Consider the following 26,073-nt stretch of genomic DNA (forward strand, 5'->3'; position numbering starts at 1 on the left):
GTGCCTGGGCGACGAGCCCCCTACCCCTGGTCCCTCAGTGTGGCCGGTCCCGCCCCTGACGCAGCTTTTCCCTCCCGCCGCCTGCTTTCCCTGGTAGGCCATCCAGATCCTGGGTGGCATGGGTTACGTGACAGAGATGCCGGCCGAGCGGCACTATCGCGATGCGCGCATCACCGAGATTTATGAAGGCACCAGTGAGATCCAGAGGCTGGTGATTGCCGGGCACCTGCTCAAGAGTTACCGGAACTGAGCCCCGAGGAAGGGCTAAGGAGCACCGCACATGGGGGCCAGGCTGGCCTGAGGACAGTGGGAAACGGGGGCAGGAGCCAGGAGGCCTTCACCCTGACGCTCAGGAATGCTGCGGGGTGCCCAGCTGGGGGGGCTGTGCCTCTTCTTGCCAGGACCGCCCAGGGCCCAGCCCTCTGGTGTGGACTCTTCTGCTGCCCTCACCTCCACGCACCCCAGACCAGACTGCCCAGGCTAAGCCTGAGAGAAAGGAAAGGTGAGGGAAGGAGACCTACTCGGATGATCCCTATCTTCAGCTCCGTTTTTAGACGCTGCTTCCTCTTCACACCTGTGCCTTCTTTTCTTCATCAGAGTGGACCTGGCCTCCTGGAGGCGGGGCCTTGGGAAGGGCTGAATTACCACCTTGGGACCCCCCCCCTTTCCTTGCTCAGCGGGAGACCCAGGTGGGGAGACTCAGGTGGGACAGGCTCTTGGCAGCATCTGCTCTTCCCTGAGGTCAGGGGTCAGGAGGAGGAATGGGGTGGGTGCCGAAATGCCAGGGCTCAGAGTAGCAGAGGTTGTGTTTCCTCTGGCTCCCAGGGCTGCCTTGGGAAAGCTGTGTGCCTGGCTCATCGTGAAGCACCTGGAACCCCATAAGCCTGTTCTTTATAACTTATAAATGAGCGGGAAGGGGTTTGAATCCTCCTTCAGGACAATCAGTTGTGGAAACAGTAATAAAGCGTACCTGTGCCTGGGTGGTCTGTCCTTGCCTGAGCGCTGCTGGGAAGGGGAGATGGTCCGTCTGCTAGTGAGCTCTCGGACAGCTGCCATCTCTGAGTGTGTGTGTGTGCATGCGTGTGTGTAAGGCTGACTGCAGGGGCATTCATCTGCCAGGGAGAGCTCCAGCAGGGTTGACCTGCTTCAGGAAGGTACCACCTGGGTCCCTGGGCTGGCTGAGGGTCTGGGACAGCGATGCTGCGCAGGGAGGGCAGGTCTGGGCCTCTAGGCCAGAGGGCCTTGTCCCGCGGACTGTGCACGGTGGGTCTAGGCCCTGAGTAGGAGGAAGGGAGGGTGCCGCACAGGTGGGGAGGGGACAGGGTGGGGGGACAGGGACACTCAAGGGACAGGCCTGAAAGCCCGGCTGTGGACATGGGGCACCGCAGCATCCTCTGCGTGCTACCTGGCTGCTCCCAGCGGCCGCAGAACCTGCTGGGGACGGGGGTCTGGTGCCCCTGGAGCGGGAGCCCAGCTTTTAACGACTGCCACTCCGTGCGCTGGGGCAGCGGGAAGAGAAACGGAGCAGAGGTTTCTTCAGGGGAGCCCGGGTCAGCCCTCCCGGAGTGGGGAGGCGTGGGGACGCGAAGGGACCCATTTGGAGCTCCCATCACGGGGTGGCCGACCTGGAGCCGCGCGCCTAGCATGGGGTCCTGCCTCGGACCCCTTGACCCGGCTCCGCGTCCCCCCCCAGGGGCTCGCCGGTGCGTGGAGGCGTGGAGGTGGGGTCTCCCAGCGCGGCGGGGTGGCGCCCACAGGCCGCGGGGCCGGCGCCAGGTGCAGCGTCCCGCCAGCAGGTTGCACCCGCGGCCGCAGGCGGCTGCTCCCCGCGCTCCCCAGCCCCGGGGGCAGGCGGACGTCCGGGGGTTGTGCGCCCCGCCCTGCTCCCAGCGCACCCTCTGCGGGGTCCCGGACCCGCCGCTGTGGCGTCCCTGGGCTCGGGTGCAAGCGGGAGGTGCGGGGCGCGGGGTGGGATTCGGAGCTTCACCCCAGTTTGACCTCTGCACCTGGGAGGCGGAGGAGTCTGCCCCCGCCCAAGTCACTGACCCTGCGAGCAGCCATCGGAGGGTGGGGTGTTCAGGTGGCTCGGTGACCCTGTCAGCCACGGAGCACCGGCGCCCTGGCCCAGCAGAGAAGCGGGGACGGCAAGTGGTCCATGCGGTCTGGGCCCTTAGCCTAGCGTGCGGGGGTGGGGGGAGGCTGGGCTCAGAGCTGGGCTTCCAGTGGGCCGCCCTGCCGGGCTCACGTCTTCTTTACCTATCTGTTGACGGACATCTGGGCTCTTCCCACAAGTTTGGCTGTTGTGGGCATTGCTACTATAAACACTGGGGTGCAGGTGCCCCTTCAGATCACTGCATTTTATTTTATTTTTATTTATTTATTTTTTAAGATTTTATTTATTTGTTCATGAGAAACACAGAGATGTGTGAGAGAGAGGCGGAGACACAGGCAGAGGGAGAAGCGGGCTCCATGCAGGGAGCCCGATGTGGGACTCGATCCTGGGACTCCAGGATCACGCCCTGGGCCGAAGGTAGGGGCTAAACCGCTGAGCCACCCAGAGATCCCCCAGATCACTGTATTTTATATTTGGGGTAAATACCCAGTAGCGTAATTGCTGGGTCATAGGGTAGCTCTATTTTCAACTTTTTGAGGAAACTCCACACTGTTTTCCAGAGCGGCTGCATTCCCACCAACAGCGTAAAAGGGTTCCCCTTTCTCCACATCCTCACCGACATCTGTCATTCCCTGTGTGGTTAATTTTCCCCATTCTCACTGGTGTGAGGTGGTATCTCTTTCTTTCTTTCTTTTTTTTAAAGATTTTATTTATTTTATTCATGAGAGACACAGAGAGAGAGGCAGAGACACAGGCAGAGGGAGAAGCAGGCTCCACACTGGCAGCCTGATGTGGGACTCGATCCCGGGTCTCCAGGATCACACCCTGGGTGAAAGGCGGCGCTAAACCGCTGAGCCACCTGGGCTGCCCATGAGGTGGTATCTCATTGTGGTTTTGATTTGTGTTTCCGGGATCCCTGGGTGGCGCAGCGGTTTGGCGCCTGCCTTTGGCCCAGGGCGCGATCCTGGAGACCCAGGATTGAATCCCACGTCGGGCTCCCGGTGCATGGAGCCTGCTTCTCCCTCTGCCTGTGTCTCTGCCTCTCTCTCTCTCTCTCTGTGTGTGTGACTATCATAAATAAATAAAAAATTAAAAAAAAAAGTTGGTTTGTGTTTCCCTGATGCCGAGTGATGTGGAGCATTTTTTCATGTGTCTGTTGGCCATGTGTATGTCTTCTCTGGAGAAATGTCTGTGTCTTCTGCCCATTTCTTGATTGGATTATTCGTTTTGGGTGTTGAGTTTGATACAGTCGATACAGTCTTTATAGATTTGGGTACTAGCCCTTTATCTGATAAGATGTTTGCAGATATCTTCTCCCATTGTGTCTGCTGTCTTTTGGTTTTGTCGACTGTTTCCTTTGCTGTGCAGAAGCTTTTTATCTTGAAGTCCCAATGGTTCATTTTTGCTCTTGTTTCCCTTGCCTTTGGAGATGTGTCTTCCTTTGGAGGAAGTTGCTGTGGCCGAGGTGATAAAGATTGCTGCCTGTGTTCTCCTGTAGGATTTTGATAGATTCCTGTCTCACATTTAGGTCTTTCATCCATTTTGAGTTTATCTTTGTGTGTGGAATAAGAGAATGGTCCAGTTTCCTTCTTCTGCATGTGGATGTCCAATTTCCCCAGCACCATTTGCTGAAGAGACTGTCTCTTTTCTGTTGGATATTCTTTCTGCTTTTTCAAAGATTAGTCGACCATAGTGGTGGTGTGTTTTTAAATTTTATCTTGTTTGACACTTTGTTTCCTTCTACTATTTTTAGATTCAATATGCTGTTCTTTTTCCAGCTTCCTGGGCTGAATGTTCATGGATTTTTCAGTCTTTTTTCTAATAAATGAAAGTTATACAATTCTCTCTAGGCATAGCTTTAGCTTCACTTCCTAAAACTCGATATGTTGTATTTTCATTATTTCAGTATTCTGAGTTCCATTGCACCTTCTCCTTTGACTTATCAGTTATTGAGAAGAGTACTATTTTATTAACATGGGATTTTCCTTGGTAATTTTTGTTATTGATTTTTTTAATTGTAAAATACACATAATGTAAAATTTACCATTTTCTTAAAAAATGTACAACTCTGGCATTTAGCACATATACAGTGTGTGTAACCATCTGCACTATCTCATCCCAGAACAATTTCGTCATCCCAAAAGCAAACTCCGTTCCCATTGGTATTGATTTTTGCCTTAATTGCATTGTGATCTCAGAACATTTTCTGATTATTTAAATTCTCTGAAATGTATTGGGATTTACTTCATGATCCCTAAGTCACTTTTTAAAAAAAAAAAAAACAATCTTTTTTCCACTTTGATACATTAACTCTAGTTCATTTATTTTGATTGCTGCATGATGTCCAATTGTATAAATATACTTAGGAAGTTTTCAGTTTTTCCACAGACACAAGCTGTGGTGCAGAGAACATTCTGGAATGTGTCTCCTTATTCACAGATGATAACTTTGAGGTATGTAAGTAGAAGTGATCTTTGCTGAGCTTTGCACTGTTTGTTTCTTCAGCCTTACCAGATATTGCCAGGCTGCCTTCCACAGCAGCTGGATCAGTATGTAGCCTTCCAGCAGGGCAGGAACACATCCATCCCCTGGTACCACCAACTTAACATCTTTTCTTTAACCTGATTGTCATTTTAACTTGCATTTCCTTGGTTATTATTGCATATCTTTTTCACGTGTTTAATGCCCATTGTGGTTTTTGCTGTGAATGGCCAGTCATGTCCTTTGTTCACTCCTTCCCTTGTTGATTTGTAATTGTCTCATGGGTGATATATCAGATGCTAATCATTTATCAGCTGTATAGTTGCAGAAAGGCTCATACAGGGCGTGGCTTCCACTTTTAAAAAATGGTTTTGCAGGGGAACATGGGTGGTTCGGTTGGCTGAACATCAGACTTTTGATTTTTGGCTCAGGTCATGATCTCAGGATCATGAGATCAAGCCCCACATCGGGCTCTGTGCTCAGTGTGGAGTCCGCTTGCAATTCTCTCTCTCTCTCTCTCTCTCTCCTTTGCCCCTCCCCCCACTCGTGCTGTCTCTAAATAAACAAAATCTTTAAAAAAAAATGGTTTTGCATTTTAATGTCTATTCTTTAAAAGAAATTTGTTTTAGAAGTTTTGTCTTCTGCAAACATTTCAAATACATATTTTGTGGTAAAAAGTGACAGTCCCTTCTGGGGAATAGTTCGGGTGTTCCCCTCCAGACCTTTTCCTGGGCATCTAGGACACACATCTCATGTGTCCCCTCCTCTCTGCCCCCCTGTGAGATGAATACTCCACACATTATTTCATTTACATCACTTCACATTTCTTTGGGTCAGTATATTTGGACAGTTCATTCTTTGTAACAAATCTGAACATCCAGTTGTATGGTTTTGCCCCCATCCTGCCTGGTTGGTCTCCTCTTCCACTGTCCAGCACACGGGGCGGTACCTGTTTCCCCACATCTTCCCAATGCTAGAAATTCCCAGGTGTCTGGGGCACCTGCCTGACTCAGTCGGAGGAGTGTGCTACTCGTAATCTTGGGGTCATGAGTTTGAGGCCCATGTTGGGTGTAGAGATTACTTCCATAAGTAAATAAATAACCTTTAAAAGATTATCAGGCATCTAACTTGTAACCATCTGACAATTGGAAAATGTGACTTGATTTTGCAGTTTTTAAGGGAGCTTGAGCATATTTTCAGCTATTAATTGGTCATTTTCCTATTGTCTGTGAATTTCTTTTGCGCATCCGTGATCCGTTTTTCCTTCCTATTTTTCTCTTTTCCGTTGTTGGAAGATCATTATAGTCTAGATAGGAGTAATCCCTGCTGGCTTTAGACCTTGCAGGTGCCTTCTTCTGATCCATGATGTCTCTGCTAGCTTTACTCCGAAGCCACCCCCCAACATGTTAGGCAGCTTCTCCCCATTCCTTCCTACCTCCCACCCCAGAGCCTCTGGTGACCATGTCTGTAGACTTACTGATTCTGGTTATGTTCTATAAACAGAATCACACAAATGTGGCCTTTTGTGTCTGGCTTCTTGCACTCAGGAAGTGTTGTGTTGTAGGTTTGTCCATGTTGCATCCTGTGTCAGTATTTCAATCCTTTTTATGGCTAAATAATCTTTCATTTACTCATTTGGGTTGTTTCTTTGTTGTTTTGGCTCTTACAAATAATGCTGCTGGGGACATTCAAGTACAAGTTTTTGTGTGAACCTATGTTTTCACTTCTGCATATTCCAGAATGCTGGGTCATATGGTAACTGTGTTTATCTTTTTGAGGAACCCTTGTGTTTTTTGGTTCATATTTTCCTAATATATAAAATTTCGGTTTTGTTTTGTTTTTGTTTTTGTTTTTTTGGCCTTATCTTGCTGTTGAAGCATGTCTCCCTGGAAAAACATTATTGGACCTCCTCTCTCCACCTCCTTCCTTTCCCCTTAACCAAATCTGAGTCTCAATTTTGCTTGATGAGTTTAACCCATTTATATCTGTTATTATTTCATATTTGGATCTACTTCTGCTATTTTATATTTTCCCCTCTCCATTTTATTTTGGCTTCATTTTTCTCTGTCTCTGCCTTTGATTGCAGACATTGAATTTTCTTAGTTTTAAAATTCATGCTTTCTAGTTTTATTCTTCTGCCGACTGAGGTAACTTAGACCAATAGTTATGTTTAATTTTTCCTACCAATTTATTTAACTTATATCTACATCCTTTCCTAAGACAGGGAAAGAACTTGAGCATTCTCTCATTGTCTGATCTCCTCCTTTCTCTTCTGTCCAACCCCCCCCCCCCCCAATTTGCTTCCCGTGTTTTGGTTCAGGTTTGTTGGAGACTTTCCCTTCCTTCCCTCCCTCCCAGTCACTGTGAACGACCACAGTGTTTTCTTACTCTAATTTCCGTGCATCTCCACGCTCTCCTGGATCTATTTATATTCTTCTTGAAGGACTTTAATCCAAGATTTGATTCATTGAGGTCTTTTGTATAGAGACTGTTCTGAGAGCTCAGAATATCTTCTTGCTTCTGGTGTCATGCTTTAAAAGTCTGACCCTATGTTTTTCTCCTCTGAGTGTAAATTATCTGCCCTTTATCTCTAGTAGGAGCCTTTCCATTGTTTTTCTTTTTATCTTTGAGGTTCTTACGTTAAACCATAAGGTGCTTGGAGATGGGAGGGGGGGCTTGAACTCATGACCCTGAGATCAAGACCCGAGCTGAGATCAAGAGTCTGGATGCTTCCCCGAGCCACTCAGTCACCCCTTGGAGGTGGGTTTTTTGTCATTTGCATTGTATGGCATCAATGAGCCTTTGTCTTTATCTGTCTCTAATTTTGCAACATTCTTGGGTGGCACATCGTGACTGAGATAACTATGTACTCTACAATCACTGAGTCTTGGGGTATGATGTTGCAGATTATCAGATGTTAGAATATTTAACATAAACAGTCGGGCTTACGTTGTGCATCTGGAATCTGTTTTGGAGTTACCACAGCTAGTCACGTAGCAAGAATGTGCTTATGTGAACCTCTTCTAAGAGCTCGGGTTCCAGGACCTGAGTGGCTTTCCCTGGGCAGAGCCCTCTCACATCTCTGTGCTACACAGAGGGCCCCTGGAGGACTCTGTTCCCTAGGGGACAGTCCATGGGATGCGGAGGAACGATGGTTGACTCTCCTGTCAGTCACAGCGAACCCTTAAACTCCCCCCACCCCTTACCTCCTGACTGGATCTAGCTTTCCCCAGAGGGTGCCACAGTGGGGAGATGACATGTCCGAGGGGCCTGGCTCTGCTCAGCCTTTCTCAGCCTTTCTCAGGGGTGGCATTAGGACCTCTCAGCCTCTGGCTGCCTTGATCTGCTAAGGCCTCAGGCTCTCAAGGGCCACAGAGTGACTGCAGGCAAGGGAGGCAGGAGGGACCCAGACTTCCTGCCACACCCCATTCCCTTACAGCTCTGTGGATGCTGTTGTGATTATAGTTTGCATATTAAAGGGCTTTTATATTAAGTATGTTTGGTCTGAAAATAAGTTCATCTGAAAAACAAACAAACCAACCAACCTGGGGGTCCTGAGTGGCTCAGTCAGTGTAGCATTTGCCTTCAGCTCAGGTCCTGATCCCAGGGTCCTGGGATTAAGCCCCATGTCTGGCTCCCTGTTCATCGGGGAGTCTGCTTCTCCCTCTCTGTCCCCTCACCCCCACTCCACACTCATGCTCTCTCTCTCTCAAAAAAAAAAAAAAAAAAAAATCTGTGCAACCCTTGCAGAAGGTCTGCTCGTGACCGCTCTGGCCTTTACCTATGCATAGCTGTCTCCTGCTGCCTCCATATTGTATTCTTTGCTTAAGAAACCTTAGCTGTGATGTAACCTGATATCAGATTGGCCAAGTCCTTCTAGTGAATCACTGGAATCCAGATCGTCCTAGGACCCCTGTCACATCTGTTGTGCCTCCTGACTCTGCTCTGGGCTGCTGTGGTTCCCTCTACATCTGGTGTCAACCACTGTCACTCCTGTGAATTTTCTGGCAATCTTCACTTGAGTTCCTTCCTTAATGCTGTATGTTTGCCTTCAATGTCCGTGGTGCTTAGAGTTTGGCTGAGGAGGGGCCAGCAGCCTACCCCAGTTCAGCATCTTGTGAAAAACCAGAAGTCATCTATATTTTTTAAAAAATTGTTTATTGCTGATGTAGTTCATGTTCTTTTATTTCTATGTGTTTATCTGGTTATGTTGAAGAGCTTTCTTGTCAGTTCTTTCAATAGATTGCCTATTCAGAAAATAAGTCATCACTGCCAATAATCCTTTCTACATGATCTCCCTCATTTCTTTTTCTTGTCACGTTGCATTGACATGGCACAGCCACCCCTGCTTTACTGAGAATGCCTCAGATGCTTCCCTGGTAGGTATGACATCTCTTTGTAATACATTTCTGGGGTATAAACCTTTAGTGAATTAAGAAAATTTCCATCGCTTTCTAGTTTATGAACAGTTTTTTCATTTTAATGAGGAATGGGTTGCAAATTTTTAAAATGTGTTTTGAGAGGCTCCTGGGTGGCTCAGTTGGTTAAATGTCTGAATCTTGATTTTGATTCAGGTTGTGACCTCAGGATCTTGGGATGGAGCCCCAGAGTCAGGCTCCTCACTTGGAGGGGAGTCTGTTGGAGATTCTCCATCCCTCCACGACCCCCGCCCCCCTCCCCTGCAGCTGTGTGTCTGCTCTGTCTCTCTCAAATAAATCTTAAAGAAAAAGATATACCAAAAAAAATGTTAAAGAAAAAGATACACCAAAAAAAAATGTGTTTTAAATTTTGAAGATGGCTTTTCTCTAATCTAAAAATGTATGGAGTTACATTAATACTTTTTCTTCTGTTTAGTATGAGTGTTATGAGGATGAGATTTAATTGCTCATGGTTTATTGTTTTAATATAATGCAAGATTTGGTTTGTTAATATTTGATTAGCATTTTTGCATATATATTCATAAGTAAGATTGATCTATAAAGCTTTTTACAAAAAAAAAACAAATATTAAAAAAATAAAGCTTTTTACTTTTTATATTCTGCTCTGATATCAGGGTTATCCCAAACCTGAAGAAGAATTAGGTTGTTTCCAACTTTTTATGTGCTCTGGGATAGCTTAATTATCAATAAAAGTTTTCTTAGAACTCTCAGTAAAACCATCTGGGCCAAATACCTTATTTTTCTATTTCAAAGAGAGAAGGTTCCACAGTTTTCAGTGTACCACTTTGTGAGTTTTCCTGCATGACTGTGCTCAAATAACCATCACCCAGGTAAGGATCTAGAACATTCCCCACGCCCTACAGGTTCCCTTGTGCCTCCTGATCAGTGAGTGGCTCCCACGGTAACCTGTAGTCTAATTTCTATCACTATAGATTAGTTTTGTCTATATTTCAACTTCATATAGTACAGTGATACAGCAGGAACTCTTTTGATATTTAACTTTTTCACTCAACATTATGTCTGTGAGATTTGTCCATGTTATTACTGAATTATGGTCAGTAATTCATTTTTTAAAAATAGCTGTATATTCACTGTATGAATATGCTTTGATTTATTTACCCATTCATTCTACTCCTGGGTTGTTGGGTGGTTTCCAGTTTTTGTCTATTACAAATCAAGCTGATATGAATATTCTTGTCCATATCTTTTGGGACATGAGCACTCGGTTCTGTTGGCTGTAAGTGCAGGGGTGGAATTGTGCTGGTCATAGGGTATGTGTGGGTTAATGAGGGGGAGTTCCAGTTGCTCCATACCCTCACTGACACCTGTTAGGAGATGCCTTTTTAAGGGCAGGGGACGGATTATTTTTTCTCAGTTTTAAGACTATTTTTTTCAGAGCAGTTCTAGGTTCACAGCCAAATGGGGAGGAGAGTACAGACATTTCCCATATATCCTGCCCCCACACATGCACAGCCTCCTCAATTATCAACTACCACACCCACCCCTCCACCCCACTGAGCAGAACATTTCTTATAATTGACAAACCTACATTGACATGTCATTATTATCAGGAGTCCATAGTTTATATCAGAGTTCCTTCACTCTGGGTTATACATTCCGTGGGGATTTGGATAAATGTGTAATGATCGGTATCCACCATCCAAGTATCATACAGAGTATTCACACTCAGGACAGATGTTTAACTGCTTTTTCAATTTGGTCTAGACTTACTGGTCTATTCTGATTTTTGTCTGTCTTCTCTAGGATCAATTTTGCTAATTTGTGTTTTCTTAGACAACAGACTATGTAGATTTTAAATTTCATCAGCATCAGTATGGGTTGTGATATGTAATATTTTCATTTTATATTAAATTCTTTTTCTTAAAATAAATAAATTCTTTTTCTTAAAGTAAAATGTACAAAGATTGAGTAGTATTACAAGGCTGTAACAAACCCGTCAGTGCCTTGCCTTTCCCTTTTTACTTCCTGGCTCTTTCAGTATTTACATATTTATGCTATTCATCCTATTTCTTGACTTATAATTTGGGATTCTATAAGTTCATGTACCAGTTTAACTTTTTGCCCCACCTGTCCTCCCATTTCCCCCCCAATCCACATTCTCAGTCTAGTTATGTCCCAGTTTTTGGCATAGTCAGTATTCAGTGTTTAACACTTTATTATGACCACATTACTTACTTTTACAGCTGAGCCAAGTTGTGATTTCTTTTTCTTACAATGTTTTTTCCTGGAGTTAGTACTTGCCTCATTTTTCTATTTGCTTATTTCTGTGTATCTGTCATTAATTTTTCCAATCTTTCCATCAGAGTGAAAAACCCTTCTGATGAGGTTTTCTACATGTTGACCCACATCATATGTCTTTCAAGTTCCATGTTTTTCTTGGTGCCATCCCTTCAGGGGGCTTCCTGTGTTGGTTGGTTTGGGACCTTTAAGAAGTGGGGCCAAGAGGGGATTAAATATGCAAGTTTTTTTTTTTTTTTTTCAAGGAAATACCTGTGTGAGAGAAAATGAGGGAGCCAGCCGTGGGTAGGAGAGCCATGAGATTGAGATGTAATTACACCAAGTGGAGGAGAGCAGAAGAGAAAGTTGGGTGGAAGCACTCCGGATTGCTGTGCATCCTAAGGAAGTTTCTGAAAAGCTTTCAGGGAATCCTGAAGTTAAAATTGACTGTTACAGGAACCCTAGGTCCCCTGGAAACCACTTGCCTCAGTATCCGTGTTGTCCTGTGTCCTAGAGTGGGAGCGGCCCATGGCAGGAGAGGCCTCAGCAAAACCTGGAGGGTAGGGTTCAAAAATTAGCAGCTGGGGCTGTCGGTCAGCTATGCTCCCTGAGTTTGGAGGTCTGTGAGGCACATTTGCGATTTTGTTTCTCTACATAGGTGTGGGCAGCAGCAATTCTGTGGTTTCCATGGGCCTTTCTTTCTCTGGGGGAATTGAGAAGGAGGAAGTCTGTGAGCTGAATGACAGCTCCCTTTGCTGCAGTTGACCTTGGGTTTGCAAATTATACTCATCCTTATTCTCCTCCACTATCTGTTCTACCCTCCTCTTACCCCCAGCAATCACTTTGGCAGGTGTTGGTGGTTCTGTCTGGTGGAGGAGCCCAAGCCCTCACATCTGAGCAGTCTGAACACTTACTGGTAGTCAGATCTTTTTCAGCCTGGGCTTGCTGAACACATCTGTCCACAGTTGGCGTGAGGCAAGAGAATACCAGGAGGTGTCCGAGAGTGTCACTTGGATTCTGTACAGTTTCCTGTCTTTCTTGTGTAAAAACGACCTCCTCCTGCTGATCAGTCACCTCTGCCAACACGGTGATTCTCTTTTTTCTCCTGCTGCTCTCCTGCAGAACATCCACTGTGCCTTGGCAGGAGCTAGAACTTGTAGTGCATCAGGATTCTTGCTGGTCACCCCTTTGGTGATGAGGAGTTCCAACACTGCACAGCCCAGAGCTGTGGGATGAAGAACACAAAATGGCAAGTGGCGCAACTGCTCCCACTCTTTGTTTTGAGAGCCACGTGCCCTTCCTATGAAGACTCAGAACTAGATTCAAGGCTCTGGTTTAATAAAAACATAGTGTCCTGATGGATAGTACCTATCCCTTGAGAATGCTTTCTGAGCTGGCATTTTGGCTGTGCCTTTAGGCCACTGAAGCTTTCTGTGAGTCCACTTCTGGAATGTGACACACTCTGGTGGCTCCCAGGATTTTGGGGGCACTCCTGCACCTCCTTCCTGGCTGTGTGCTTTGCTTGCTGTGTGGGACTGCAGGCCTGGGCATCAGGCACACTGTAAGCCCCTGGGTAGTGGTGCTGCCTGAACCCTATAGTCTTCTGTCCCCATGAGGATGAACCACTGGCCCTTCCAGGATGGAGAAGGATCAATGTTGACTTGTTACTGTGAGGTCTTCTCAGGGAATTATGCCATAATGGGAGCTCAGTGTTGGTCTCTGTTGCTGACCAGCTGGACATTTGGAGGCAGGAACAGCGACATCAGTCTTGACAAGTGTGAGTCCATGCTGTTGGGGGCATATGTGGCCTCTGCCATTGTAGCCTCTCCATTCATGAACCTGTTGTGCCAGTTCTAGGGTGACTGGTGGTGAACACGGGCTAATGTTGACCCACTGAGTCATTTCTGTCTACTTGGTCATTTAGTGCCTCTTCCTTGGTAGGTAGCTGGGATGTTTGTGTGTATATATATCTGAGTTTCAGAGGTTTCCATGTGGCTTCCCTACTATGACAGCCCTTCTTCCACACCCAGGGACCTAATATGGGCATCACTTCAACAGCCAAGTTCATCGATGCCAATTATACATGCAGGGACTAGAACAATGATTTTTAGGTCAATCTACAGACCCACCGTACCCACTGTGAGATGGACTTTAGCTAGGACTCCATTTGGGACCTGACCTTATGAGCCCCACTCTAAGGAGGGAGACTGTGATGAAACATTGGCCTCTGGACATCAGTGTCCACTAAGGTCCTATGTCCAGTAGTCCTTGAAATATCTGACTGGTCCCTATGCCCCCCGGGTCCAGTCACCAGAGTAAATGACCACACTTCCTTTGGGGGATGAGTGAAGGGAATGCTCATGGATTACATGCTTGCTGTGATGTTACAGGGTCTGTGGTTGATGGCTCAGGTGTCCTTCCTTCTAGGGACCTAGGCACTTTTTGGGTCTCAGACGGTCTCTTTGAAGAGATGAAATGTGTGACTCAGATCTCTTGAGTCACCTCAGAAGCCAGAAATAGAGATATGGTCATCTAGGAAAGATCTGTGGATGAACTTCTTGTCTACTGGTGTGAACCTTTGTGACATACATCGGTGACCCACAAAGTTCTTGAGAATTATGTACTACTGCTAGCTTGGAGTAAAAGGGACAGGGGGAAGAAAAAATGAAAGAAGCCTGCTTTCAAAATTCTACAGGCAGGAAACAGACTGATAAAACTGTTCAGCTGTAAACATGTCCTGTATTTCATGAAAAAGAAAGGATGGAGGGTAGAGCTTCAGGCCACAGAGGATTATTCCCAGGCCTTGAAACCTAATGGAGTTTGCCCATCTGGATTTCAGAATTGCTTTGGACCATGATTCCTCTTTTCCTTCCATTTTTTAAAAAAAGATTTTCTTTATTCATGAGAGATACAGAGAAGGAGGCAGAGACACAGGCAGAGGAAGAAGCAGGCTCCTGCAGGGTGCCCAATGCAGGACTTGATCTCAGGACCGCGGGATTATGACCTGAGCCAAAGGCAGATGCTCAACCACTGAGCCACCGAGGCATCCCTAGAATAGCTTTCTAACCACCAACTTAGGGAAACCCTAAGGTTGTAGCAGAAATAGAAAAAATAAAGGGGACATCATATCCTCTTAACCACCTCATAACTCCAAGCTCCCCCACCTGCCTTACCAACCTGGCTGGCCTTCCAGTGATTGTGTCTCTGGGCTTCTTGAAGTTGGTGCCACCCCTGGATGACGTGACTGGTAACAAGGCCAACTGTGTGACCACCTCTCCTACTGTCAGCCCTGGCCAGCAGGAGAGCTGTTTCTGAACCTCTTAGCAATGCTTGTTCCCCTCTCTAGTGCATTCCTGATGGCTACCTTCTGGCCCCACATAAAATATCTATTTTAGCTTGCCCACTCCACTTAGCCTCTTTATTCTTCTGCTCAGTCATTTCTAGTTTTTCCAGGATTCTAAGAGTTAACTATGCAATAAGTTCACTCCAGATGCTGGGTCCTGGCTTGGTTGTTAAGCCTCATGTCCCAAAGAAGTCCCCCTAAGTCAATGAATTATTGCATGTCTGACCTTATATTCCAGTTTCCTTGATTAAACACCTTCAAAATCCAACTCCGGACCACTGCCCCAGCTCCTGCTGGTACATGCCAGCTCTTTCCTTAGTCGTTGGGGTAGGCATAGTCTAAAATGGGCCCCAAGATTCCTGCCCCCATACACATGCTCTGTATAACCCCTTAGTGTGGGCTGGACCAGTGACTATGACGGCATAGCACTCCGTAATTAGGTTTAGTTATAATGGAAAAGTGAGAGGATTATGCAGATGCAATTAGGATCCCAGATCAGTTTATTATGAATTAATCAAAAGGGAGTTGATCCTGGGTGGGTCAGACCTAATCAGGTGAGCTTTTTAAAGTTCATAGATACTTTCTTGCTGGCTTTGAGGAAGCATGCTGCCACATTGTGAGAGAGGAGGACCTGTGCGAGCACAGTATGTCTGGAATTGCTCCGGACCTAGGAGCTGAGGGGAGTCCCAATTGACAGCCAGAAAGAAAGCAGAGACCTCAGTCCTATAACCACCAGGAACTGAATTCTGCCAACAAGTCTCAAATGAGATGCAGGCCTGCCTTCCATCTTGATCACAGCTTTGTGAGGCCCTGAGCAGAGGATCCAGCTCAGCTGTGCCCAGAGCCCTGAACTATGGGAACTGAGAGAGAATAAATGGGCACTTTTTTTTTTTTTTTTTTTTTTTTTTTTAGAGAGAGGGAGAGAGTGGGTGAGGGGGAGAGTAACTTTTAAAAGATTTGTTATCTTAGAGAGTGAGTGGGGAAAGGAACAGAGGGAGAGAATCTCAAGCAGACTCCCTCTTGAACTTGAAGCATACGCAGGTCTCAATCTTATGCCCCTGAGATCACAAGAGTCTGACACTCAGCTGAGTCACCCAGATGCCCCTAAACACACTTTTTTTTTTTTAAAGATTTTATTTATTTGACAGAGAGAGAGCGCGCCAGAGAGCACAAACAGGAGGAATGGCAAAGGGAGAGGAGGAGAAGCAGGCTCCCCACTGAGCAAGGAGCCTGATGTAGGACTCGGTCCCAGGACCCTGAGATCATGACCTGAGCCAAAGACAGACGCTTAACTGACTGAGCCACCAGGTGCCCCTAAATGGGCACTTTTAAAGCCACTGAGTCTGGGGTAGTTTTGTTCACTGCAGTAGGAAACTAGTCTCTTAGCTCTCTTAGCAGGGCCAGCATATCCCCACTGGGTTATGCTGGTGTTTAACCACATTTAGCGGCCTGGCAGCTAGGAGGGGTGAGGGCAGCTCCTCAGGGGGGCATCTGTTTCCTTGTTGGGGAGAGGTATCTACAGCATCTTTCAGTACAGTGCTGGCCTCCCGTGACAGGGAGCACCTCTGCAAGCCCAGAGAGTCTGGGCTGGAGGGAGTAGCATCTGCATCCTTGGGGTACCATCCCCATGTCTCCAGGTTCTCCCCACTGTGCTCTCAGTGTTGCAGAGCAGACCTGCCTCGGCTGAGCGTTAGGTCTCTGGAGCTCTGACTCCTGCACTTTCGCTTATCACTCAACTGTCTGCCCTTCTGCTGCAGGTGATAAGAGTGTCTTTAGAAAGAACCGAAAGTGACAGAGGTGTTAGCATACGTTGGGGGGTAATCCCTGTAATATGTAAATGTATCAAGTCTGTGCGTTGTATACCTTAGACCTACACAGTGTTCTACGTTAAGTATATCTCAGTAAAGAGGGCCTCTTTACACACTACTCTGGATCGAGGCCCTCTGGTGCTCATACTCGGCCATTAACTATTAACTGCTCTGTTTCTCACTATCTTTCTACAGGGCATCAATACAATTAATAATATTAATAGCCAACTCTGATTCTTTTTTTGTGGACATTGTCCCCCATACATGTTCTCTTGATATTTTTCAAATGACAGTTATCATGACTTCTGCCACAGCATCCCCTTCTCCCCAGCCACGACATGCCTCCAGTCACTGCTGGTGAGATCTTTAGCCACCACCTGTGCCAGGATCTATCCATGTCACCTACCAGCCAGGACCACATCCTCTTCCCTTGCTGCTGGTGGTGAGACCCTGTCTCACTATCAAATCCCCTGTCTTACAGCCTGTTTTCTTAGACCACTCCTGGTTTCACTTGTGTTCGGCTGAGTCCTCTGAGAAGCAGACATCAAGGTGGGACTAAACACATGAGAACTTATTAACAGGAATGCCTCTGTCAGGGCAAATGGGGGCGGGGCTAGACAGAGAAGGCTGGGTGAGCCATTGGGCTCCAAGTGAAGGAGAGAAGTTTGGGTAGAAGCATCCAAACTTTTGTGCAGTGTCAGGAAAGTTCAGCAAAGCCTTCAGGGCATCTTCCTGCCCAACGGAGCCATCAGAGGAGTCCCATGTCTCCCAGGAATGAGTCTGCCTTAGAATCCCTATGGCACTCAGTCACTGACTGGAAGTAGCCTGTGGGAGGTGGCCTTGGTGCAAACGCCAGCACAGATTTTAAAGGAGAGCGGTTGAGGCCCTTGGTCAGCTGTTTCCTCTACTTAGGGTCTGACAGGTACATTTTCATGGCTCCTCAACCCCCATTTTCCTTTTAATTTGAGCCCACTACCCCACAGTATCATTCTGGAACTTTCCTTGACATCTTTCTTGTCTTAGATTCCTTATTTCTTAGATCTTGGGTGTTTTTTGTTTTATTACCTAGTTTTGGTAGAATTTGGTAGAGTATTTCCTCCAGTAGTTTCCTGAGAAAAACTGAAGGAGAGGCAATTTTTTTAAAGACCTTGCCTATCTTAAATATTTTTAAAGACTTTTATTTATTCATTTGAGTGAGAGAGTGAGCATGAACGAGGAGAGCAGAGGGAGAGGGACAAGCAGATTCCCCACCAAGCGGAGAACCAGACAAGGGGCTCAATCCCAGGACCTTGAGACCGTGACCTGAGCTGAAGTCAGATGCTTAACCAGCTGAGCCACCCGGGCACCCCACATATCTTAAATATTTTTATCCTATCCGTTATTAAAGCCTTGGTAGTTTGACAGGGTATAGAATTCTAGTTTGGAATTATGGTTCTTCAGAATTTTTTTTATATTTTTATTTATTTATGATAGTCACACGGGGAGAGAGAGAGAGAGGCAGAGACATAGGCAGAGGGAGAAGCAGGCTCCATGCACCGGGAGCCCGACGTGGGATTCGATCCCAGGTCTCCAGGATCACGCCCTGGGCCAAAGGCAGGTGCTAAACTGCTGCGCCACCCAGGGTTCCCAGTTCTTCAGAATTTTGAAGGTACTGTCTTTTAGCTTCCAATGTTATCATTTAGAAGTCCAGAGCCATTCTGCTCTTGCATCTTTGTAGGCAACCTGTATTTTCTTTTTTATTTTTTTAAAGATTTTATTTATTTATTCATGGGAGACACACGGAGAGAGGCAGAGACATAGGCAGAGGGAGAAGCAGGCTCCACACAGGGAGCCCAATGAGGGACTCAATCCCTGGACCCCAGGATCATAGCCTGAGCCGAAGGCAAGACGCTCAACTGCTGAGCCACCCAGGCACCCCTTGCAGCCTGTATTTTCTGAGTCTTGTAGCATCTTTTCCTTTTCCTTCCGTCTCCAGTGTTCTGAGATTTTTAAGGTAATGTGCCTTGATGTGGGTCATTTTTCATCCATGTAGCTGAATGCTTGGCTGGTGTTCCCAGTCTAGAGATTCATGTTCGGAGCTTCTTGGAAATATTATATTCTTTGATCATTTTATTCTCTTTTTGTATTATTTTATTTCTGAAATTCCTATGAATCTGATATTGACTCTTCTTGATTGAACCTCTAATTTTCTTTTCTTCCCTTTTTTCCTTCTTTGTCTCTCTGTCCTACTTTTTGGGAGAGTTCAATTTTATCTTTACATTCTTATTTGACAAATATGTATTGAGCACCTGGAATAGATACTGGAGACACAGCAGTAAATGAGACAGCGCTTACTAGGTTTTTTTTTTTTTTCATATTTACTTCTGTGCAGTAGTCAGAGAAAGTGGTCAGCTGTCTCCACTTTCAGATTATGAGGTTTTGTGAGGATTGCAATTTTCATCAACATTCCATAAGAACTAAAAGGGTTATGATTTCTATGACAGCAAATAGGTATTAATGAGATTTTTAAAAAGATTTTATTTGTTCACGAGAGATACAGAGAGAAGGCAGAGACATAGGCAGAGGGAGAAGCAGGCTCCTGGCAGGGAGCCTGATATGGAACTTGATCCTGGAACTCCAGGATCATGCCCTGAGCTAAAGGCAGACGCTTAACCACTGAGCCACCCAGGCAACTTGGTATTAATAAGATCTAATAAATGTTAATCATTTGATTCAGATTTGTTTTACTAGTGTTTATTCTAGCACCTAGTATATTTGAGATACAGTGCAAGTCATTGGGGAAAATAGGAAAAAACCCAGAATTTCCTTTTCTTACAGTCTCTTCTAGGAATACAGTGGTGGTGGATGACGGACAATCAAATAATAGCCTAAATGGGATAAATACAGCCCAAGAAAGAAACAGAGTTCTATGAGAGCATAATACAGAGGAATCCAAGCTAGAATGGTAGGTTCCAGGAGGCTTCCCTGGCGAGGTGACAGGTGCGTTGAGATCTGAAGTATAAGCTGGCATCAATGAGACAGAGAGCCTAGAAGTGAACGGTTCTGGTCTAGTGAATGGCTTGTGCAAATGCCCTGTGTTGGGAGAGGAGCATGGTTTTTAAGGAATGGAAGGATGTCTAAAGGATGGAGTTAGGGAACACTGTGTGAAAGGAGCCTGAGAGGCAGGCAGGGCCATGTGGCCCTGGCCCTATGGGTCACATTACAGATTTCTGCCTTACTTTGAGAGCAATAGGAACCCTTTGGCTAACTTGACTCAGGGGAGTGGTATGAGAATATTTCCATTTTGGAAAGATCACTCTGGCTTTGGTGTACAAAGCAGGTGATGGGAGACGGAGGGGGAGGTTGGTCAGAGTGAGTTAGATGGCTCCTGTAATAATTTAGGGCAAGAGAGTAGAATCTTGGACCAGGGTGGAGACAGAGAGGGAATGGAGAGAAATGGATGGGTCCAAAGGGCTATTTAGGAGGATGAATGGACAGGAGTCAGTGATGGATTGACTGATCATGGGAGCGAGGGGATTTAACCAGCTGGATGGATAGTGATGTCTTTCACGTAGTAAAGGGACACCAGTGGTGATGTTGGGGAGAGCAGAAGAGCTGTCTCAGGCATGATGAGCCTTTCTATACACTAATTCTTTAGAAAAATTCTTATTTCTTGTGTTGCATTTTTGCTTATATAGTTTGATACGTTTGGCAGTAAAAGTTTCTTTTTTTAAAAAAAAGATTCTAATGGTGTCAAATTTTAAGATTTTTATTTTTGAATATTGATATTATAGCTGAAAACATTGTCATGAAGCATTCAAATTGTGGACAGTCCCTATTTGTGGTTGCCTCTGTTCCCTTCTCTAAAAGGAACCCTTGGCTCACAGTTTGGGTTGGATAAATATTCTGTGTAGATGAGGGTCCTCACCTTTATGAAATGTTTAATGCTTTGTTGGATTCAAAGCATCCAGCTTTGTTCAGCTCTGTTGGATCTGAATCCATTCAGATTTGTTGGATCTAAATATCATGCCCTTTCTTTTCACGTGTATTTGCTTGGTACACATCTTTGCTTGAACTTTGACTTTAGAAATTTTGAGTCATTTCGCAGTGGGTAGATTTCTTTTTGGTTTGATATGAATTTTTTTCTTCTAATGAGTAACTTTATCCCACTTACATGAGTACCAGATTCCTGATCTTAGCTTTCACCTTTTTCACATTATTGCCCTTTTTTATGCTTCCTTATTGTTTTCTTTGCTTTGCATCTTTTGCTGCAATGTCTTTTCCTGAGTAATTTGGAAAATTGACATTTTTAGTTCTAGTTGCTATCTTTAAATAATATATTTAGGTCTGTACTTCTAGTTTCTCCTATTCATTCAGAAATGGGTCAGGATACTGACTTCTCCCAGGAAAAAGAAATAAGCATACATTTCTGCTTTCTTCCCTGCCTGTTACCTCATGCATTTGTTGGTGCATTCCTGGGTTCTTGTTTCAGTAGATTATTACTTCATCATGTATCATCTGCTTTAGAAATGATGACAAGTGACACCGACTTTCTGATCTCTCTTTTAAACATTTTTTTTTGTTTGTTTGAGAGAGAGAAAAAGCACAGAGAACAAGCAGAGGGGAGGGGCAGCAGGAAAGGGAAAAGCAGACTCTCTGCGGAGCAGGGTAGCCCCATGCAGGGCTCAATCCAAGGACCTGGAGATCATGACCTGAGCTGAAGGCAGACAACCAACCAACTGAGCCACCCAGATGCCCCCATTTTATGATCTTAATTCCCTTCCTGGGAAAGAGGAGGAGGAAGGTCTGTCTTGATCTTTTTCACCATGGGGCATGGGACTGGCCTGAGGGAACTTCACCCCAAGAGGAGTGTTTGTGCTGGGGATGGCGTGTGCAGCCTTGTCTAGCCAAGAGCCTGGCCTCTGTGGCCTGAGTCTGTGGTTAATGGCAGGGGCTTTCCTGGGGACATGGACACTCACCTAGTATACACTTGGTGACCCACTGGCTCTTTCCTGCCTCCAGGCCATGCACTGGTGATTCCTGCTGTCTGGCAAAAGTTTCTTCCAATGAAGTATTTTTTTTATTACTTAATATAGGCACAAGTCTAAAAAAAAAAAAAAATACAAAAGTGCCTGTAGTGAAGTCACTCTCCTTCTCATCCCACTTCCCCACAGAGCAGCCACTATTACCCATCCTTATAACTTCCCAAAAATGTCTGTGTGTGGATGATGCTATCCATCCACATTTCCTTTGTGTGAACAGACCCACACTGTTCTGCATCGGTTTTTTCCAGTTAAAGATGTGTCTTGAAGATCACCGGATCTTAGTACTTGATCTGCCTTGTGCTTTTTAATAACTTCATGGTATTCGCTATTGTGGATAAATCATGATTTAAATCTCTTTTGAGGGATCCCTGGGTGCCTCAGAGGTTTAGTGCCTGCCTTCAGCCCAGGGCATGATCCTGGGGTCCCGGGATCGGGTCCCACATCGGGCTCCCTGCGGGGAGCCTGCTTCTCCCTCTGCCTGTGTCTCTGCCCCTCTCTCTCTGTGTCTCTGATGAGTAAATAATTAAAATCTTAAAAAAAAACTCTTTTGAGGATATTTTTGCCAGATCTTCTTAACCACAGTGATTACTGTGCAGAATGTCATTGGCACATTGTAAAATACTGTACGTGTAAAGCTTTGTTGATTGTTTTCATTCTCAGAACAAACTTTGGTGGCAGGCACTGTTAGTTCCACCTGGGATTCTTGGTAGAGGCAATGCAGACCTTCTCATCCTAGTGTCTATGTTTTGTAACCGCTTTTTCATGTTGCCCTCCCTGTCTCTGTGTGCTGCTTTCTGCATGATTTCCTCAGCTCTCTTGGGGTTTTAGTATTCAGTCTCCATATTTCAGTCCATCCATTAAATTCTGCTGTTGTTTTAGAATTTAGGAATTTATTTTGGGGTGCCTGGGTGGTTCGGTTGGTTAAACATCTGATTCTTGATTTCAGCTCAGGTCATGATCTCAGGGTCATGAGAGCGAGCCCTGTATCAAGCTCCATGCTCTGTGCAGAGTCTGCCTGAGAGTCTCTCTCCCCTTATCCTTCTCCCCTTTCCCCTACTCGTGCATGCACTCTCTCTCTAAATAAGAATAAAATCTTTAGAAGCTCATTTTCATACCCAAAAGATTTTAAAGATACAAACATATAAAGGAGAAAAATGTGATGTCAGTTGTACAGTTGATTAAAGCAGCATGCTTGGAAGAATCATAAGCAGAGTTCATAACTGATACCTCAAAACAGGGATTTCTAAATTGTTTTTTTTTTTTCTCACACCTCTATTTTCTGCTTATTTCTTTCAACTTAAGTATGATGCTTTATTTTTTTGTAGGTGCCTTTAATCCAATTGAGGAAGTTCCTTTCTTTTGCTAGTTTGAAAGTTTTATGATGAATGGGTGTTGGATTTTGTTACATGCTTTTTCTGCATCCGTTTTTTTTTTTAAGTCTGTTGATATGAGTGACATTGATTAATCTTTGAATCTTTTTTTTTAAATGCACGAGTTCAGTTTCTCCACATCCTCACCAGCACTTGTTTTCTGTGTGTGTTTTAACATAATAGCCATCCTAATGAGAGCATATGAAGCAGTATCACATTATAGTTTTGATGTGTGGTTTCTCTAGTGTGATTGGGCATCATTTCATGTGTTTATTGGCTATTTGTACATCTTCTTTGGAGAAATGTCAATTCAAATCCTTCACTAAGTTTTTAGATTAGCCTGTAGTTGAGTGGAAGAGTTCTTCATATTTAACCTCTTATCAGATACATGATTTGAAAATATCTTCTCCCATTTAGTTGTTTTCAATTTTTTATAGTATCCTTTGATGCAATCTTAATTTTGATGACATCTAATTCATCTATTTTCTTTTTATTGTTGCCTATGTTTTTTGGTATCATATCCATGAAGTTGTCAAATCCAATGTCATGAAGATTTTCTTCAGTGCTTACTTCTAAGAGTTTTATAATTTCAGTTTTTTTTTTTTTTAAGATTTTATTTATTGGGCAGCCTGGGTGAATCAGTGGTTTAGCGCCACCTTTAGCCCAGGGTGGAATCCTGGAGACCCGGGATGGAGTCCCACGTCCGGCTCCCTGCATGGAGCCTGCTTCTCCCTCTGCCTGCCCCTCCCCTTCATGAATAAATAAATAAAATATTTTTTTAAAAAAAGATTTTATTTACTCATGTGCGACACACACATACACACACACACACAGAGGCAGAGACACAGGCAGAGGGAGAAGCAGCCTCCACGCAGGGAACCCGATGCAGGATTCGATCCCGGGGCTCCAGGATCACGCCCTGGGCCGAAGGCAAGTGCTAAACCACTGAGCCACCCAGGGACCCCCTATAGTTTCAGTTCTTAAGTTTAGGACTTTGATCCATTTTCAGCTAATTTTATAAATGGTATAAGGTGTAAGGGTCCAATTTTACTCTTTTGCATGTGGATATTTAGTTTTCCCAGCATACTTTGTTGAAAACTATTCTTTTTCCATTGAATGGCCTTCTGTGTGAAGTTTTATTCCTAGACTCTCTATACTATTCCATTGGTCTATATTTATCCAGATGCCATTATCATACTGTTTTAACTTTGGTAGCTTTGTAGAAAAATTTCAAAGTTGATTAGTGTAACTCTTCCAACTTTCTTCTTTTTCAGGATTGTTTTGATTATTTGGGCCCTTGCAATTCCATATAAATTTAGGATTGGCTTCTCTATTTCTGCAAAGACTACTGGAATTTTGATACAGCTTACATTGAATTTGTAGATTCCTTTGGGAATGTTGGTGTCAACATTTAACATTTAACATTAAGCAATTTTTTTTTTTTTTAAAGAGTGTGAGTGCAGGTGGGGGAGGAGCAGAGAGAGAGACAATCTTAAGCAGACTCCATGCTCAGTGCAGAGCCCAACACAATGTTTGATCTCACAACCCTGAGATCATGGCCTGAGCCAAAATCAAGTCAGACATTTAACCGGCCGAGCCACCTAGGTGACCCAGCAATATTAAGTATTGTTATTCATGAACATGGGATATCTATTTCTGTTTTTTCTTTCAGCAATATTTCATAGCTTCAGTGTATATCTTTCATCTCTTTGGTTAAATAACTTTTGTTTTTTTTTAAGGTTTTACTTATTTTTTCATGGGAGACAGAGGCAGAGACACTGGCAGAGGGATGTGGGACTTGATCCCAGGACTCCAGGATCATGCCCTGAGCTGGAAGGTATACACTTAACTGCTGAGCCACCCAGGTGTCCCACTTTTATTCTTTTTAATGCATTTATAAATGGAATGGCTGTTCTAATTTCCTTTGCAGATTGTATCTGGTATGTAGTAATACAATAGATATTTATGTGTTGATCTTATACCCTGCAACTTTGCTGAATTATTAGCTGTAATAGCTTTCTTGTGGATTTTTTTTTTTTTTTTTACATTTTCTCTATATACGACCATGTCATCTGTGACTAGATATAAGTTTTATCTGTTCCTTTCTAATTTGGATGCCTCTTTTTTCTTATCTCATAGGTCTGGCTAAAACTTCTAGTACAAATTTGATAACACCAGCGAAAGTGGGCATCCTTGTTTCACTCTTCATCCTAAAGCTTTCAGGCTTTGATCATTGCATGTGAGGTTAACTGTGGGATTTTCATAAGTACCATTTATCATGTTGAGAAATTTTCTCCCTGTTTCTAATTTTCTGAGAGTTTTTATCATGAAAGAGTATTGGATTGTCAAATGCCTTTTCTACACTAAGGAAGATCATGTGGATTTTTTTCCACCTTTCATTCTGGTAATGGTATTACATTTATTGATTTTCTTATGTTCAACCACTTTTGCATTCCTGGTATGAGTCCCATTTGGTCATTGTGAATAAATATTTTAATGTGCTGTTGGGTTTGGTTTGTTCATATTTTGTTGAGAATTTTTGCACCTATATTCATAAGGAATATTGGTCTGCAAATTTTTTTTTTCTTGTGATGTCTTTAATTGGCTTTGGTATCAGAGTAATGCTGGCCTCATAGAATGAGATAGGAAGTGTTCCTTTCTCTTCTATTTCTGGAAAAATTTGAGGATTAGTGTTAATTCTTTGTTTAATAGATTCAGCGGGGAAGCCATCCGGCCCAGACTTTTTCTTTTTTGGGAGCTTTATCATTACTCATTTAATCTCTTTACTTGCTAGAGATCTGTTGAAATTTTCTATTTCTTGAGCCAGTTTAAGTAATTTGTGTATTTTAAGGCATTTGTCCATTTTTTCCAGATTATATAATTTATTGGCATGTAGTTCTTGATAGTATTCACTTAAAATCGTTTTTATTTCTGTAAGGTTATTATTGAATGTCTTTAGTTTTAATTATTCTCTGTCAAAGGTTTTGTCACTTTTGCTAATCTTTTCAAAGAACCAACTTTTGGTTTTATTGATTTTCTATTTTTCCATTTTCTACTTTGTCTCCTCTTATCTTTTTCTATATGCTAGTTCTGTGTTTAGCTTGTTTTTTTTTTCTAGTTCCTTAAGGTGTTATTATTGATTTGAGATCTTTCTTAATTTTTTTTTAAAGTAGGCTTCATGTTCAATGTGGAGCCCAACATGGGCTCAAACTCATGACCTTGAGACCAAGACCTGAGCTGAGCTCAAAAGTCAAATA

At 44.3% G+C, this 26,073-nt stretch overlaps 1 protein-coding gene across 2 annotated transcripts in view; it reads left to right on the forward strand.

Moving 5' to 3' along the window:
• The window catches only part of ACADS (acyl-CoA dehydrogenase short chain), a 36,874-nt gene extending 12,240 nt beyond the window's left edge, over positions 1–24,634 (forward strand). The window contains exon 10 of one of the 2 annotated variants that reach the window (XM_072802824.1): positions 98–980. In XM_072802824.1, coding sequence (XP_072658925.1) covers positions 98–250 — 153 coding nt within the window. In that variant the 3' untranslated portion in view covers positions 251–980. Of the gene's footprint in view, positions 1–97; positions 981–24,555 lie in introns of those variants that run through there. The other variant, XM_072802825.1, reaches the window with a different exon arrangement.
• The last annotated feature ends 1,439 nt before the right edge of the window (positions 24,635–26,073 follow it).

The sequence above is a fragment of the Canis lupus genome, chromosome 27 (assembly GCF_048164855.1).
Source record: "Canis lupus baileyi chromosome 27, mCanLup2.hap1, whole genome shotgun sequence".
NCBI classification, from domain to species: Eukaryota; Metazoa; Chordata; class Mammalia; order Carnivora; family Canidae; genus Canis; species Canis lupus.